General features: G+C 45.3%; 1 protein-coding gene across 2 annotated transcripts in view; it reads left to right on the top strand.

Moving 5' to 3' along the window:
• Positions 1 to 18,025, top strand: part of LOC138296807 (exportin-5-like) — a 1,394,731-nt gene that overhangs the window by 719,331 nt on the left and 657,375 nt on the right. For both annotated transcript variants that reach the window (XM_069236253.1, XM_069236252.1), the window contains exon 23: positions 387 to 525. In XM_069236253.1, the coding sequence (XP_069092354.1) occupies positions 387 to 525 (139 nt within the window). The remainder of the gene's footprint in view (positions 1 to 386; positions 526 to 18,025) is intronic.

Here is an 18,025-nt window from a genome sequence, read left to right as displayed (position 1 = left end):
CAGAGTCAAAATGTTAGTCCACATGTCTGGGTTTTATTGAGAAATAACCACAAGAAGACCGTTTGGGTCAAGTACCCCAGAGGATTCACAAATTTTTTTTATTCACCAAAGTGTTTTCATCTGCTCTAATCTTTACCCAAGATGTTGTAGTTTGGAATATTGAGTAGATCTTGTCTGCAGTATTTTTGATTTCCTTCTGTAATGACCATCAAATTATTTTATACTGATGTTATACATCTTTATAAAACTGCGTCTTCTCAAAAAATATAAACAGTTAGGTTTCCAATCATTCTTAATTGGTGAAAAAATTTTTTATTGCTCCTCTTTTAATTTCGTTTGACTGTTGTGCTTTGTGTTCATGTTATGTCTTTTTATTTTTATTTCAGCTTCTATATCTTGGGGAACGTAGGTCCATCTTTGAAGCTGGATTTCTACAGCAATAAGAACCTTGTTGACAGAATTCTTCAGTGTGCCTTTGTCAACCTGCAATTAATTCCAGACTTTAGGCTCCTGACCGTGGTCCATATCCTTTTTGCCAGTTTTACTTTTTCATTCACCAGTCGCCCCTTAAGTGTCTGCAGGATTGCTTTTTTAGATGTGTAGAAAGTAACAAGGTGGCAACTGCTCTTGTCTTGTGCCAGTACATACATGTTACGCATTGAGCAGTCAAAGCTAATTTTGTGGATGTTGTGGCATGGTCTCCATCTTTATTAAACTTGCATTTGTTGATTTTCATTTTAGTTCACAAAGAGGTGTTTAAACATACTGGTGATGTCAAACATGCAGCATCCCACTTCTCCATGCATGTTTTTAGTGTTTAACTGAGAGTTGTCCCCTACAGAGCAACTTTCCATGCTTCAACAGTGTCCCCATCTATGGCAGAAGGTAGCTGCTCAGATGTTAAGGGTTGCTTCTCAGCGAGAATACCCATTCACATTTTGTGTTTGTGTCTGTGTGTATTTATGTCAGTTAGCGTGGTGTTTAATGCATTCTGTGTGAATGCATGGCTTTAGGATTCTATATGTATGAACCTAGAATCAATTGTTATAATGCGAGTTACTCTTAAGAATATAAAAAATGCTCATGATTCCGGGGATTCATCATCCCAACTTTGAAGCTGTCCGGTGATTGGAGCACTCATTCTACCTGGGCTCCCACCATTTTGCAGTGACAGTTTATTTAGAAACATTTATGGCTTAAATGGTTTTGCTCAAGAAAACAAAACATACAACTGGACACTGTGTGAATCCACAAGGTGTAGGGAAAGGGAATGGGAGCGTAGAGGTGGAGAGGAGTCCCAGAGGAGCAGTGCACTTTGTGTAGCATATCAAAAACAATTTAACAGTTTTGTGTCAGACTCTAAAGGCAAAAGGCAGCTCATGTCTGCCCCCCTCTAGCCTGGTATTTGCCCAAACATCAGGTTAGACTAAAACCAGCCCACAGCAGTGCAGCTCATGAAACTTACAGAGGTAAGTCCACTGTTTGTCAGTTTAAAAACTTATAAATTTACCGATTTGCATTGTCCTTCTTTATAATTTGCAGGGGTTGTCTTGTCATTGTAGCAGGACTCGGGTCTGCCAAGGCATGGATTTTCACTCTGTTAAAACTTGGGTAATTCGATTTAGCCTCTGCTCTAGTTAACCACATCACAAAGTGTGGGAGTTCCCAGTTGTTCTCTGCCACTTATACTGCTATTCTTTGAAAGGCATTTCACAGTCACTATTCTGTCTCTGGTGATGAAGCACCTCTCCCTAATGTCTGTAACAATAAATTGTTGCACCTCATTTTGTAGAGCATCAGCAGTGGACGCTCTGTGCATGCCTGATTTAAAGCTTTTCAAAGCTTGTGTCACAGGTACCAGGAATGTATTTGTAGCGTAGGCACAGATTTCCAGAATTGGATTTTGAAAGGCCATCTCTTCACAGATCCACAGTGACTTTTCAGCAGATATCATCCTGTTATTAAAAAAGCACCATATCTCTCTTGGCTTTTACATGGCCAGCTCCCAGCTAATTTGATCTAGGACCTGCAGGAAGACCCACAGACTCCCTCCACCAAAGGTAAGTCACTTTCCAGGGAATGTTCTTCTAAGCCATCTTCCTCCACAAAACACAAAAAGCGGCATAGGAAATCCTCTCCTAGGAAGAGATGCCATTGCTGGGACCATTGAGCCTGTCCTCAATGTTGGACGAACTTCGGTTGCCAAGAAGTTGAGACCAGACTTCATTTGTCTCCAACCTTTACATCTTTCCATCAGAGGCTTACGCATAGCTGAGCCCAAATAAGGCACTGTCCCCTGTTCTTTCTGGGTCATGCTCAGCACAGCCCCTGAAGTTTGTGGTGAGGCTACCTATGTAGCAGATTTTGGTGCCAGCGACTAAATCACTAGGGTAAGTGGAAATCAAGTCTAATTTCAGCAATGAGCAATTTCAGAGAATCTTCCCAGGGCCCAAAGGTTTGCCTGCTTGGAGGAAATTGTTCTGATTAAGAAGTGTTGGCTATGAAAGATTAGGACTGTGGACGTATGGAGGTTGATGATACAGAATCTGATCACCCTTTTCCTCCAAATGATAACGATGCTTTTCTTTATCTTGCCTTAAAGTGCCAGTGACCTAGATGCTTCTTTTGGCGGGACATTTGTTATCCCTGTGTCCCTGTCTTGGAGGAGGTCATGTCTTTCAGAAGAGTTGTTCAGAGGGTGGTAGAAGCTTTGGAACTGGCTTTGCCTTATCCAAAAGTGAAGTCTACAATTCTTACAGAAGTCTAACCTCATAGTTTCTGTGTAACCTTGTCAACAATTTAACAAGGCTTTCATAGTCCCAAGACTCTGTAATAGCTGTGTGAGTAAACTTTTGTCAAGCCCAGCAATCTTTAGGCAGGTCATGGTAGGAAGGTGGCCTGGCATGTGGTAGACTCCTATTGTGTTTGCACCTTATACCAGGTCCAGGCAACCCCTATTAGTTAGTGAGACAGTGTCTAGGAAGCCACAGCTCTCTAGTGGTAGCTGTGGTGAGCAGCCAATGTTTATCTAGGAGGATTGTAAAGCACTTGCAAAACCACAGCAGTCACATAGTAACGTATCTCACATGAAAGGAACTACACTGTGTTACAAACATAAAGGTACTTTATTACAGTAGAACTGAACTAGATCACTTATAGGCAGTCCTCCAACTGGAAGTAAGTACATACTACCTATAAGCACACACGTATTAGGAAATTAGCACTGGAAAATAACAAGCATTGGCAAGAAATAGCAGAAAATAGCTAGGGTCCTATAGGGGTGCCAAACTACATACTAAAATAGTGGAATGTGAAGTTAGGTACAACTGAACATGTGGACAACAGAACATCAGTTATATGTCAATACTTTCAATGACACACAGGTGAGACAGTGTAACTGACCATTCCTCTGACTATTGATTTTATCTGTGTGACTGTAGCAGGATGGCATTCACTTCCTTTGCATATCAACCTACTTTCACTTATGGCTTTTCATTTTGCAGATGTTGGTGATATAACAAATGTGTACTGATGTGATGACTACAGACAGCTACTTAATTGTATGCTATCACAGTGTTCAGATCATTTGCACAAGTTGTGACTGTTTCCATAAATGCACATTTTCATCACATAAAACACTATCAGTCAAGTTGTGTTCAAGGGTGTTTATTGTAGTGCAAATAATTTACTGAAAAGTGCAATGGAATGGTGTGATGGTAGAGGAAAGTCCAGGGTGTTGTTGCAGTCTTTTTGTAGCACAGGTCCATTGTCCAAGGAGCCATAGGAAGGGGAGCAAAGGCAGTTAAAAGTGAACAAGGTGACTGGGAGGGTCACAAGGGGGACATTCAAGAGGGTCATATTTCCTGGCGGTGGTCTCGGTCTTGGCAAGTGTCTCTAGCTTCTGTCTAGGTCACAGGGAACGTTTGCAGGGTGGTTCACCTTCTGCAGGGGAGGGGTGCTGGTGGCCTGTGGGCCCTGTGACAGGGCCTCCTGCCCACTAGCTGCAGCAGAAGTCGAGGGCTGGTCAGTAGACTGGCTAGTGGTAGGGGCCTGCTGGTGTGCTGTCCATTCCCTTATGATGATGGCCATATCTGCCAGCACCCCTGCTATGGAGATCATGGTGGTGTTGAGGGCCTGCAAATTCTCCCTGATCTCCTGATGGTGTTCCTCCTGCAGCCGCTTGTTCTCCTGCATTTGGTAAGGATCTGCCCCATCTTGGCTTGGGATTGTTGGTAAGCCCCCAGGACATTGGTGGGTGCCTCCTGGAGACTCTGTTCCCTGGCCCTGTCCTCCCCCTGGTGCACAGTGGTCCTCCCACTGTCCCTGTTCCCCTGGGCTTCTGTCCCCTGAACGGTGTGCCCACTGCCACTGACCTCTGGTCCCTGATTGTCTTCGGGGTGAGGTGTGGACTGGGGTCCCTGTACAGGTGGGCATCCTGCTCATTGACGTGTCTTGGGGACAGAGGTGTGGAGATGTTGGGTGGGTGCTGTGAAGTTAAATACTGATGGGGGAGGCTTTGTAGAGGGCTGAGAGTGGGCTGGGGTGGCTGACTAACCAGTGGTCCTTGATGGGCCAGGTAGTTCTTCCAGATCCTGAAGTCCAGAGTTACTGTCATCGCCCGGGCATCTTCTGTTGGGGGACTGGATAGTCATGACACCTCCTCTCCGCTGACATTGGCTGGGGCACCTGTGGGGATGTAAGTGGTGTATTATGCTTCATGTCTGTGACAAATTGTACATCCCTAGCTTCCCCTCTATCGTTGCTGTTGCCCTGCCCCCTTTGTTTGTGTATGGTGACGTATTGTGGGATTTTTAGTTCTCCATGCTGTGCGTGCTTTGGTGTTAGGTGTACATGCAGGGCTGGGAGGGCTGTCCATGCATTAGTATAGCATGCAGGGCTTGGCATTGGGGTTAGTTAGATGTGTAGGTGCAGTGTGTGGGATGGAGTGGAGGTATGATAGGGTGAGATGGCATGCAGATATGGGGGGTTAAGTAGTAAATATTGACTCACCAGTGTCCAATCCTCCTGCAACTCCAACGAGTCCCTCAGGATGCAGTTTTGCCAAGACTTGCTCCTCCCATGCTGTGAGCTGTGGGGTGGAGGTGGGGGTCCACCGCCAGTCCTCTGGATGGCGAGCTGGTGCCTTGTTGCCACGGAACGTACCGTCCCCTGTTGGTCGTTCAACCTCTTCCTGATGTCGTCCCTTGTTCTTGGATGCTGTCCCACGGCGTTCACCCTGTCCACGATTCTCTGCCATAGCTCCGTCTTCCTGGCAATGGAGATCTGCTGTACCTGTGCTCCAAACAGCTGTGGTTCTACCCTGACTATTTCCTCCACCATGAACCGCAAGTCCTCATCAGTGAAATGGGGGTTCCTTAGTGGGGACATGGGTTTTGTGTGTTGTGCATGGGTTATTGAATAATGTGGTGGGATGTGGGGTGCGTGACGGATGATTGGGTGTTTGTGGTGTGTGTGTATAGTTGTCTCAGTGGTCTTGGTGTCAGTCTTGTGGCAATAATTGGTGTTCGTGAAGGGTTGTGGGCATGGTGTGTGTATGAGTGTCAGGTGTGTGATTTTCGTTTAGGCCAATGTTGTGTTTTGTATTTGGGTGGCCATTCTGAGCACGCTGGTGTGTACCGCCAGTGGTTTAGCGCCATTGAATGTCCGCCGTGGTGATTCGTGGGTCATAATGTAGTGGTCATTTTATTGTTGGTGTAATGGCATGGCTGTTGGTGCCGACACCTTAACACTAACCTTTGGACTGGCGGATTTGTGTATGTGGCCATATTCTGTTGGATTGGTGTATGTGTGTCATAATATGGCGAATGGATATTCGCCACCGCGGCGGTATGTTGGCGGCCGTCACCGCGGCGGTAAGTGGGATTTACCGTCAGTGTCATGATGAGGGTCTTAATCTGCCAGTAGCCAACAGTCAAATCAAATGTCCTAAAATACTTGGCAGCAGCTCATCTGCCCTAGGGATTCGATTAGCATCAGTCCTGGTGACGGTATTGAGGCCTCTATAGTCAACACAGACCCTCATTGTTTTGCTAACATTCTAGCACTGAGGCTTGGGTACCAAGGCGACAGGACCAGCCCAAGGGCTGTATGAGGGCTCAATGACTCCTAAGTCAAGCTTCTTTCTTACTTCAGTTTGATGCATTCTCTGATATAATCCAGCTGCCTATATATTTTGCCTTTTAAAGGCAGACTGTCACTGTGCCATTGGTGTATTCACACCATGTGGTTTGACCAGGGGTGAGGGAAAATAGTTCAGAGAATTACTGTCATCTCTTTGCTGATGAGAGAGGCAGTCAGCAAGAGCTACTCCCTGTACTGAGCCATCTACTGGGTTGTGGAAGAAGAGGTCTGCCAAAACAGCGCCTTGAGACCCTCACAGGTGAGAAGCTGTGCTTTACAAATACTGATTGATTGATTGAGGTCAGGTAAAGGGTCACTCTCTTCTTCCTGACCATCAGTGACCACGAGCAATGTCGTAGTAAGGTTTCAGGCGATTCACATGAAGCACCATGTAGGGGCTTCTGGGAGTGCCTAGGTCCACTAAGTTTCTGACCTCACCTTACTTCTCCACAATAGTGTGAGAATCACTCCACTTATCTTGGAGTACCCTGGGAGCTACAGGCTCCTGGACCCACATGTTTTATCCTGGCTGGTAAACAGTCAGTTTAGCCTTTTGGTCATGCTGCTGATTTTGCAGTTCTTCACTGGCCTCAAGGTTTTTAGATGCCCTCTTCATGCACTCAGCCATCATGGATCTTAGGCCTAGCACATAATCTACTGTGTCCTGTTTGAGAGGTTGCTCCAAACCTTCCCTTACAAGGGCAATGGGACTCCTAATAGGATGCCCAAACAAAAGCTCGTAGGGGCTATCGCCCACTCCCTTTGGAGGCAACTTTCCTGTATGTGAAGAGGAGGCATGGCAATAGGACATCCTAGCTCCACCTGAGTTTCTCTGAGAGTCCCATAATCATGTCTTTGATTGTTTTGTTGAATCTTTCAACTAACCCATTTGTTTGTGGGTGATAATGGGTGGTGAATTTATATGTTACACCACACTCCTTTCACATGGCTTTAATGTATGCAGACATGAAGTTGGCACCTCTGTCTGACACCACCTCCTTACGAAAACCCACCCTGGAAAAGATTCCCAGAATGGACTTTGCCACTGCTGGGACTGTAGTGGTCCTAAGGGAAATTACTTCTGGGTTCCTGGTCGTATGGTCCTCCACCACCAGTATAAACCTGTTCCCAGAGGCATTTGAAGGGTCCCGGGGGGAAAACATTGTCCACCCCTACCCTTTCAAAGGGTACCCCAACCAGTGGTAGTGGAATTAAGGAGGCCTTTGGGGGTGCCACTTATCTTGCTACTAGCTTGACAGGTTATACAGGAGCGACACAACTCCTTTGTATCTTCAGACATGTGGGTCCAGGGATAGTACGGGACATGTCCGTCCCAAGTCTTGCTATGTTCCAAATGTCCTGCAAGGGTAATGTCATGTGCTAAGGTCATTAAAAAAAATCCCTTAATTTCTAAGGAATGCCCTACCTCCTGGTGGCACCAGGTTTGGGGTTCCTTACCTCAAAATAAAGGAGGTTATTTTCCCAGTAGGCCCTATGATTCCCACTGACATGAGTAGGACAGGACTTGTGGCGTAGACTAAGTTCTTCCCTGGTGGGTCCCCCTGCACCTAAGAGCTCAGCTGTATCAACCTTAAGCTCCTTTGGTGTAGGTTCCACCCAAGGAACAGGTTCCTCTTCCTCAGGAGTGGGATCCTCATTGGAAGTATGAAAGGGGGCAACTTTTTACCCTGCCTGCCTCTCATTTTGGGAGCTTCCTGGACCACTTTTCCGGGCTCCAGTGCTCCCTGCTCTCCCCACTTCTTGGCCTGTGCTCTGGTTAAAGCAAAGATGTGCCCAGGGATACCCAGTATTGCTCTATTGGCTTCCAATCCACTTCAGCCCAAGCTGAAGTCATCAAATCATTACCTTACAAACACTCTACAAGCAGATCAATGGAAACCACAGCTTTCTTTGGGACAGTAACCCCCCACTCAGCTAAGGTCAACCAACAGCCGTGGGTTAGCACTGAGTAGTTTTGTGATTGTTGCTAACCTGGTAAGTGTGGATCAAGTAGGTGTTGTTCAGGTGACTTTGGTTTTTCAGTCACCATTGTGACACTGGCACCTGTTTCCTGTAGGCCTCAACCTCAACATCATTTATAAGGGGATGCTGCCTGTACTCAACCAAATTAAAGGGACAAGCAGCTAGGGTGGCAAGGTCAATACCACCATCAGAGACCAGAACTTCCTCAGTGGTCTCTGACTAACCAGGAGCCAACTACAGTCCACAGGGTGAGCCCAAATGCACTCTAGGACTGACCACTACTGCCATTGCTATTACTACTGCTAGGGGTAGCAGTGGTAGTGGTACTAGCAGGCTTGGTGCTCTTTTTAGGACAGGTGCTGCCACCTGCCCTGTGGCCTTTTTGTCTACAGATGTAGCACCAAGGTTTCTTGTGGGAAGAGTACTTAGACCCACCCCCAGAAGATTTTTATAGGCCTGATGAAGACGTTCTTGTTTGATTTGTCCCCACCCTTGTCCTTATTTTTGGAACAATCCTTCTTTTTGTGGTTATCCCCTGTGGAAGGTTTCCTACCCACCCTGGTGCAAATCCGTTTGTCTGCCTTCTTAGCCAATTCTTGGGGAGAGGTCAGATCTGAGTCCACCAGGAACTGATGCAGTCTGTCAGATGTGCAGTTGTTAAGAATGTGCTCTCACAAGAAGCTTATACAAGCCCTGAAAATCATGCGCATTGCTGCTATGTAAGCAGCCTTCAGGAACTTGACAGAGCAGTCCACAAAATCTATCCAGCCCTGGAGGACTTCTTTCTAGTCTCCCTGAGTTTGATTCTGTACTCCTATGTGTTTAAACCAAATCCATTGAGGAGTGCATTCTTAAGTGGCTTATAGTTATCTGCATCTTCCTCCCTGAGAGTGAGGTGTTTGTCCCTGCCTTTGTCAGAGAAGGAAAGCCACAAGATAGCTGCCCGATGTCTTTGAAGGACCTTCTGAACTTTACAGGCCCTCTCCAAGGAAGTGAACCACTTTTAGATATCATCCCCAAACTTGTAAGGTGGGACAATTTTGCTTAGGTTCCTGGAGACATAGGCATATTCCCTGACCTTGGTATCCCTAAAGTTGTTGCTGCCACCATGGGGCGTTAACCCCAAATTCAGCCTTTCCCTTTCCACTGCTAAGGCCTCCCTATTCAGGGCTAACTGTTGGTGCTGCCGCCTCAGTCTGGTCTGCTATAGCCTCAGTTTGTTGAACTCCCTATCTAGGAACTCCTTTTCTGAGCTAGAGTGGTTAGTCTCATCAGATACTGCTGGGACATTGGTATGAGCAGATGAGGAGGGCCTACCCCTCCTCCTGGAGACCCTTTGCACTAACCCCTTGAGAGTCAAAGTCGGCCTGCTGGTGTGTGTCCTCTTTACACTGCCATGAGTGCTCCCTGCAGGATTGGTGTGTTCCTCAGGTTCTTCGTGACTCTCCCCAGTTAAGTCTAGGTCTACCCTATCTAAGAATGCGGCGTGTGTCTTCCTCTTGCCCCTCCCGGTCTGCAGAGCTCTGGCTATCAGCCTGGAGGAGCAATCCTAGGAGGAGAGATTTGTTGGAATTTGCCCCTGTCTTCAGCTTCCTAGAAGCGCACATCTCCGTCACCTCCTTAAAAGTAAGGTTCTCATATTGAAAGTCTGAAACCTAAGCTGTGTTTTCTACTGAAGACATTTCCATAGAGTAGTGTGGGTGGACATACCTACTCCAAGTAACTAAACCTTTTAAAGAGTTTAGAGAAGTGGCTATGCCAGACCCCTAACTTACCTAAACTAGAAGTCTAGTGATCCTAATTGCTCAGTGTAATGTAACCTATAGACTAGTGGATGACTTTCCTGATGAAAGTTACCAGTGAAAGAGTGGTAAGACAATTGCAAGTGTCCTATCCCACTGCTGCACCACTGTAGGAAAGTAGCCTCTTTCTAGCTTGGCTACCCCCACTTTTTGCCTGGTTGTCAGTGACTCTGCTACAGTGGCGGTTTCTTCATTAGGGCGGTAGGGCTCTGCCCCAGCTTCAATTTCTGCATCATTCATAACAGTGTGACCCTCGCTCTGCGCGAGGGTCAGGCAAAACTACAGCCACTTTTGTGAGACAAATGTGCTGCAGCGCATGTGCTGGCCGTCGCAGGATTTATAGGGCTTACCTGATCTCAGCCCTGGCCTCCGGCAGCCCACAACACTGTACAGCACTGCCTCTTATGACGCACTGAAGCCTCGGTGAAAGAAAACAGCCTGGGCGCTTTAGCATAAGCCCTGAGTTTCGAAAGCTGGCTGTCAATCAGCAAGGCTGTGTAGCACTGCAGCCCTTCGTCACAGGGTGGGTGGGAACAATCCTCCATGGCCCCACCTCATTCTGGGAGTAGCTGGGAAAGGATTGCAGTGTACACGAGGCTGGCTGACCACGACGTGATCTGCATGCAGTGGCCACGGGGAAAAGGTAAGTATTTGACTTTAAAAAAAAAAAATATTCCCCCATCCTCTCCCTCACTCCATGCCCCCTTAACCCCTCCATCCCTCCCTTTGAGATTTCACAACTTCTATGGTCGAAGCAAGCCTGGAGGCAAAGTCAGGACGAATGTTCTGTATGTAAAGATAGGTGTGCAGCGTGCGCCCACACTGCTTTAAGCATTTAAAAACAACTTTTATAAAAGCCAAAACCATTCATTTTCGATAATTCAAACTTTGGTCCACAGATACTACAACAGTCAGTTCACACACGTGCTGGCTCGTCCGATCTCATTCACTCACTTCTAAGTGATGATTATGCTTGGAGTTTTTCTTTTCCATAACAAGAACAATAAAAGGATTGCCTGCGCAGCAACCACAAGTGCTTTTCAAATCAGAAATACTATTCTTATTTCACACATTAACGTGCAGGAATTTAGAAGTCACTGGCACCAAATAAGCAATGTTGTTTTCCACTTCCTTGGTGGGAGGGGATAACTGGGAGGGGAGTGTGGGCTAAGAGTAGATGGGGGGATGGAAGCCTTGGCGAACATCAACAGCTGTTTCCAAGATAGATGGCACGCACCTTGTAAAAAGAGAAGTCAGCAAAACCTAATGAAAAGTTACTGAAAGGTTACGAAGAAAATGCATCTGGAAAGGATAACATACCTGAATGAATATAAATAAAAATCACTACACAAACAGTTGTTGATCACTAAGATCACAGTGCTGAGAGCTGTGCAGTGTATATTTAAGAAAGGAAGCAGAGTTTTTTGCACTGAACCAGGATTGGTGGAAGGTGGACAGAGAAGCCAAGGAGACTGCTACGAGCCACAGTTACTAGTAAAGTCAAGTTTTTTCTATTAATGCTTTCCCTTTAAACGGCATCAGGCCTCTTCCTATGTAATCTGGCTTTTAATTACACTGGCCAGCACACGTTTTGTTTAGCTTTGCATTCACTGCATGTAATGGTTGTGCTGCACAGACTTTCAGATATTCTGCTTTCTGAGCAGGACGATAAATCTCCGGGCATGTTGCCTGATTCCCCGTTTTTTGGTGGCCAAACTGCAATCCATTTTTAGGATTTAATTTGCCTTTCCTTTCTCGCGATCGTGTGCTCTACTACTCTCCTTCGCTTCCTTCTTGGTCCAGCCCAGGGCCCTATTGAGAGGTTGGAATCCTGTAATCTCCCTGTGCCTAAAAAGAAAATGACTGGAATGTGACCTTGTGTGATGTAATCTGGCGTTCATGTGAAGCACTCTAATGCCGTCGGTCCTATCTCTCGCGGCGCTATATAACACTGCAAAAATGTCATTAAAAAATTGCAAAATGGGGGATGTAAGATAATATTTCAGGAACAATCTGGCAAATAGAAAGAAACGTCTGTGAGGTAGGAATAGGGAGATGCATACATGTCAAAATAACATGAAGATTTGTCTGACTATTAATAGTATGTTAAGTTGAGGAAAGAAATCATACCTTATGAATCAAAAGTACCGGTCAGTGTCACTGGGTTAAAATGAGCAGAATTTGCAGAAACTACATCTTAGAAAGTTTGGAGTTCCAATCCAAGGAGTTAGCTAAGGGAGTTTTCTGGTTGAGCGAGGTAGAAGAGATTTGTAAAGTGTGTGTTTGTGTGTGTATGTTTGTGTGTGTGTGTTTGGTAATCTAGGCCTAACTGACTCACTGACTTGGTAATAGGCCTCGAGATGTTGCAGGTCCATTGGTTTGACCTCTATGGGATGTTTACCCAGGGTTTTTACAAGCCCTTTTAGGTGTGCTCCCAAAGGTTTAGCCTGATAGCAACCTTAATTTTCTTTATGGGAGAACAACTGCATTATTTTCCTTGGGGTAAATGTTTTCAGTGACTTAGGCCTTATTCCTTGGGGGATTAGAGGGGCCTCGAACGGTTGTTAATAAAATTAAAAGTTAGTGATCGGAGGAGCTGGGAGAGAGGAAAAAGGGAAACAAAGGTAAAGGTTAGGGGTACGAACTAAAAAGCTGAAAAGCAAGGAATCTTGAAAAAATGCCACTCTCCATGCAGCATCCCTTCCCAGTGTCAGGATGGAGACAACGGGCTGCTTGTTAGGGAATCCTTGTTTAATACTCCTTTGCATTGACTTTAAACTATCACAAAATTAACAAAGATCAATGTGGTGGTCTAGTGGCTGACTTGTCGACTTTTGAGTCAGAAGAATCACACTTCTAAAGGTATATTAATAAATAAAGAAACCTGTGAGGTACTAGAATTGTTATCTCATACTCTGTTATGAAGTTCTATGGTTAAATTAAGTAAGCAACCTATGTTGTTATCATGTGAAATCTCTTTTGTGATGTTTATAACTACACTTTCACAATTGCTTTATTAATCCTCCTTGCTTTCTCAGATTTGCTTGAAAATGCACCATTTGCCCACTCTTTTTTCAAACTTTTCTCGGGGGAGAACATTCACGAAACCCTCTTATGTTAGGCTGGCTCGCTACGCTCACTTCTCACAATGCACTCACCAGCAACTTTTATGCCCCACTACTTTCAAATGTCACCAGCCGCCACTGCTCTGCTATCTTCTCTAAATGTGGTTGCTGGTAACTTTTTATCCCCACAATTGGAATAGGGGTGCCCCCATGTGAGCCCCGAGTATATGGTACCCAGGGCATTGGGGTACCAGGGGATTCCTATGGGATGCAGCAGTTATTCTGCCGCCCATAGGGAGCCCATGCAAAGGGTTCTTCAGGCCTGCCATTGCAGGCTACGTGAAAGGGTGCATCCACCCTTTTCACTATAGGTCACTGCAACTCATCCCTATGGCAGGCCCTTCTAGCCCAGAGGGCAGGGTGGAAGTACCTGTGTGTGAGGTGTGCCCTGCACTAGCAGAGGTGCCCCTAGAAACTCCAGATCCATTTTCCTGGACTTAGTGAGTGGGGGGGACGCCATTTTAGCCATGTACTGGACAAAAGTCACTACCTATATCCAGCTACGTAATGGTAACTCCGAACCTGGGCATGTTTGGTATCAATCATGTTGGAATCATACTCCAATACTGTTGCAAGTATTGGAAGTATGATTCCATGCACTCTGGGGGCTCATTAGAGGGCCCAGAGCATTGCTGCCACCAGTCTTACAGGGTTTTCCGGGCAGCCCAGCTGCTGCCACCCCTCAGACATGTTTCTGCCCTCCTGCTGCTTGATCTGATCAAGCGCAGGAAGGAAGAACTAAGAATTTCCTTAGGGAGAGGGAGATAACACCCTCCTTCTTTTTAAATGGTTGTGACTGGATTGGGAGGGGTAGCCTCCTCAAGCCACTGGTTTGCTTTGAAGGGCACATTTGGTACCCTCTGTGCATAACCCACTCCACTCCGGTTCAGGGACCCTAATCCCTGCTCTGGCGCGAAACTGGACAATGGAAAGGGGAGTGACCACTTCCCTGTCCATCACCATCCCAGTGGTGGTGCGCGCAGAGCTCCTCCAGAGGGTCCCTGGGTTCTGCCATCTTGATTCCAAGGTTGGCAGAGAACTCTGGGGGCATCTGAGTGGCCAGGCAGAAGACATCAGAGCCCTGCCTGATAGGTGACCAATCCCCCTTTCAGGGCTATTTAGGGTCTCTCTCTCGGGTGGGTCCTCAGATTCGGCTTGCAAGATTCCAGCAGGATTCCTCTGTAACCTCCACTTCGACTTATGGCCACTGGACCCTCCAGGTACCGACAAACGCTGCTACAATGGCAAAGACTCTTTTGCAACTTTGTTTCCATGTCTCTTTCCAACTTTGCAACATTTCCCCGGCCGTTCATCCTCTGCAGACAACTACAGCACTTCAGCCTGCAGAAGAAGGAGGAATCGCCCTTGGAGTGAAGGAGTCACACCCCTGCAATCGCAGGCACCTACAACAAGGGAAGACCTGCTCTGTTGATCTCCCTTCTTCTTAAGATGTGTGGATCATAGGTGGTGGTCCGTTGTCCTCCTGTTGGTCCTGTCTGCCAGCTTCCCAACTTTGGTGAAGGTAAGTCCTTACCTTCCCATGCAGGACAGTACCCCCGTGCCCTGCATCTCTTGCAGCTGCCATGGCTTATTTGCATCTCCTCCAAGGGATCTTTTGGCGACGTATAGCTCCAGCGCCCAGCACTCCTTCCTGCATACACAGCTTCCTGCATGGTTCGCTGGCGGCGTGGGATCCTCCTTTGTAGTGCTGTGTGGGCTTCTTCTGTGACTCCTGTGTTCCCCATCCTGTAGTACTCCTGCGGGTGCTGCCTCTGCTCCTGTGGACTCTCTGCAACGCTGAGGGTCCCCAGTGACTCCCCCTCCTGGGTGGAGTCCTCCTGGGCCTTGCTGGTCCCTGGCAGCACCACATATCCACTAACCGTAAGTTTACCTTTGCCAAGGCTTGTTGGCGGAATTCCTGCACTGACATCCATCTGCAATCTTCACTCCAGCGTGGGACATCATCTGTATCCATCAGGAACTCTTCTCCGGATCTAGGGCTGCAGTGCTGACTTATTCTTCATCACCGTCGACCGACTCCTGCCAGTACAGATGGGTGAGTTGTTGCTCCTATTCCTCTTGGACTCCACTGTGACTCTTGGACTTGGTCCCCTCTCTCCACAGGTCTTCTTTCTTCAGGAATCCACCACTGGTATTCTTTCAGTCTTGTCTGGGTGTCTTCTTTTTCCTCTTTTCCTCCTTTTGGGGGTTTGTGAAAATCCAGTGATTTACTCCTGCATTTTTGGTCACTGGGGTATGGTGCTGTGTTACTTACCTTTATGGTCTTCTGGTACTCCCAGCTCCCCTCTACACATTTTACTTACCTAGATTGGGCTCCTGTGTTCGCATTCCAATTTTTTTTAGTAACTGGTTTGTGCTCCTCTAGAGTCACTATTGGTTATTGCTATTTGCACTGTTTCCTAACCTTTTCTATGGCTATTTCGGATTACTAGTGGTAAATTTAGTGTATTACCTACATCCTATTGGAGGATTGCCCGTCTAGTATTTTGTGGTGATTTGTTGCAAAAATAAAGTACCTTTATGTTTGTATAATGGAGTGTTTTCTTTAAGTGCTGTGTGACTACAGTGGTATTGCATGAGCTTTGCATGTCTCCTAGATACGCCTTGGCTGCTCATCCATCACTCCCTCTAGAGAGCCTGGCTTCTAGACACTGCCTACACTTCACTAATAGGGGATACCTGGACCTGGTATAAGGTGTAAGTAAGAAAAACAGTTGACAGATTGTGTTGATAGGAACCGCGCTCGCAACTTCTTTCACCCCAATATTTAGACTGATCCAAGTACCCACATGATGCTCCTGGAAGGAGGACCAATCCCACTCCCCCACAAATTTAAAAAAGAAACAACGATACATAATCCAAGGCACTCGTGTCAAGTGAATATAACAATGTCCAAATTTTTACTATCAGCAGGTCTGCTTGTTTTTATTGAACATATTCTTCAATTTCAGTGAATCCAACCCTTTCAGCCAACACGTGTTTCGTCATGCAAATGGTACTCGCTTTGACTTTTTCAAGGCTGAGTGTTAACACAAATCAAAACAATTATGACATAAACCGTAGTTTTTACATCCAATATCACCCATATCCGATCCAAAAAAGGATGAAAGGCCTAAAAACCCCGTGGTAATTGTAAGTCAATACAACAGAAAGGAAGACATTCTTCTGCAAGCATGAGCTCCAAAGTAAGTAGTATAAGTGGGACTAACAGATCAAAACTCAGAAAGTTTGAATGGTGGGTGATATTCAGAATCCCATTACCCTGACACCCTCATAAGGAAAAAACAGAAGTATTTTAAGACCGAAAGAGGATATCCCACAGATTTGCTGCATTCACATGTGAGGTGCATGATCCCAGCACCCAAAGTGCATGGATAGAATTATGCTTAATTAAGTTAGTACCAATCATATCCATTTAGCTAGTACTTGCCCATTTAAAAGTATCCAGGATACATAGCTGCCTTGAGCCCATCACTTTCTCAAAAATGATCTGCAAGACCAAAGTGATTAAAGAAAAACGAGCTATTATCAGAAATAACCATGTGTCATCCCCCCAAAAATGTGTAGATTAAAAGTTAATAAAACACCCTTTTTTCCTTACCATTGCAAAGCAGCGTCCTAGTGTACAATGCTCCTAAGTGTTCCTTCAATGTGTTTCGTCATTATATCACAGAGCTTCATCTAGCAAAAGAGCCAAGAGAACCCAAATCTTCATTTGTTAATTGTGACAAATAAGAATGTGTACAACACATAATAAAAAAATATATTTTTCTCCGATACATTGGGTATCTCAACCCAGTAAAAGTATATGGATCGCTAAAGAAAACATTCAGTTGGAAGCAAACTCGACTTACAATCATGTGCCTCTAGAGTCCAATTAAATTCAAACTAAAATTATTAACGACCCAAAAGAAAAAGTCACAACAAGTGACATTTATGGTTATGAAGAATTGAATATTACCCATACAATGCTCACCGGTATCTTACTGAAGTGTCAATCGGTCAGAGATTCGAAAGGCGTGTACGCGTTCAATTCAACCCAACTCCATCTCAGCCTCACTTCTAAAGACACTACACATGAGCATAAATGACCGACTAACTGATCCTGAAGGAAAACATCCGCCATCTTGGAAGTATCACCAGAATACTATGTCGAAAACTACATCCAAAAAGAAAATGAGTATGAAACGCATAAATTAATATGCCAGAATAACTGTGTCAATCCAGTGTTCATATCTTTAAATTCCAAGAGGCGTGTGCGTGTTCAGTCCAGCCTGACTGCATCTTAACTCCACTATAGATTGCACTACAGATAAACATAGATGACTGACTGACTAACCTGAGAAAATGTTCACCATCTTGAAAGTATAACCATAGTTAAAATCGCCATTCTAGACAGAGAATTTCTAATTGCCGGTGATCCTCGAAATGGTCTATTAACTATTCTATCCATCAGAGCATAGAGAAATCATGAATTATTATGCCAAAGTAATTTTGTCAATCTAATGCATATCTCTAATGATCCAATTAAATGAAATAGAAGTGTTCTTAATGCAACAATATGTTTGAGAGTAACCGGAAGAAAATTGTTCAACAAAATACATATTGGTGTGACCTCAACAAGCACGTCATGGAATTCCTCTTTGGTTATTATATAATAAGTGAAACAATAATACAGTTTCCATCTAGGGTTTGTGTTGTCTTAGTTCCTAATATATTATTTGATTATCGTTTACAGAGAAAATGAATATGTTGTTTTACATAAACTCTTTCACAAATCTGTCAACAGAACATATATTTATATATACTCTTTCACAATTCTGAACACAAATCGCTTTCTAGCCAAAAACAAATTCTAATTCGTGATTAGTGTTAAGGCCCTCTTCAACTGCTCTCATCCTGAGAATCCAAATACATGCTCTCCTTCTGAGAGATAGTTCTCTGTTGCCCCCC

This window comes from Pleurodeles waltl, chromosome 5 (assembly GCF_031143425.1).
Source record: "Pleurodeles waltl isolate 20211129_DDA chromosome 5, aPleWal1.hap1.20221129, whole genome shotgun sequence".
Lineage (NCBI taxonomy): Eukaryota > Metazoa > Chordata > Amphibia > Caudata > Salamandridae > Pleurodeles > Pleurodeles waltl.
Note: the sequence above shows the minus strand (reverse complement) of the source record. Positions and strands in the feature narration are given on the sequence as shown.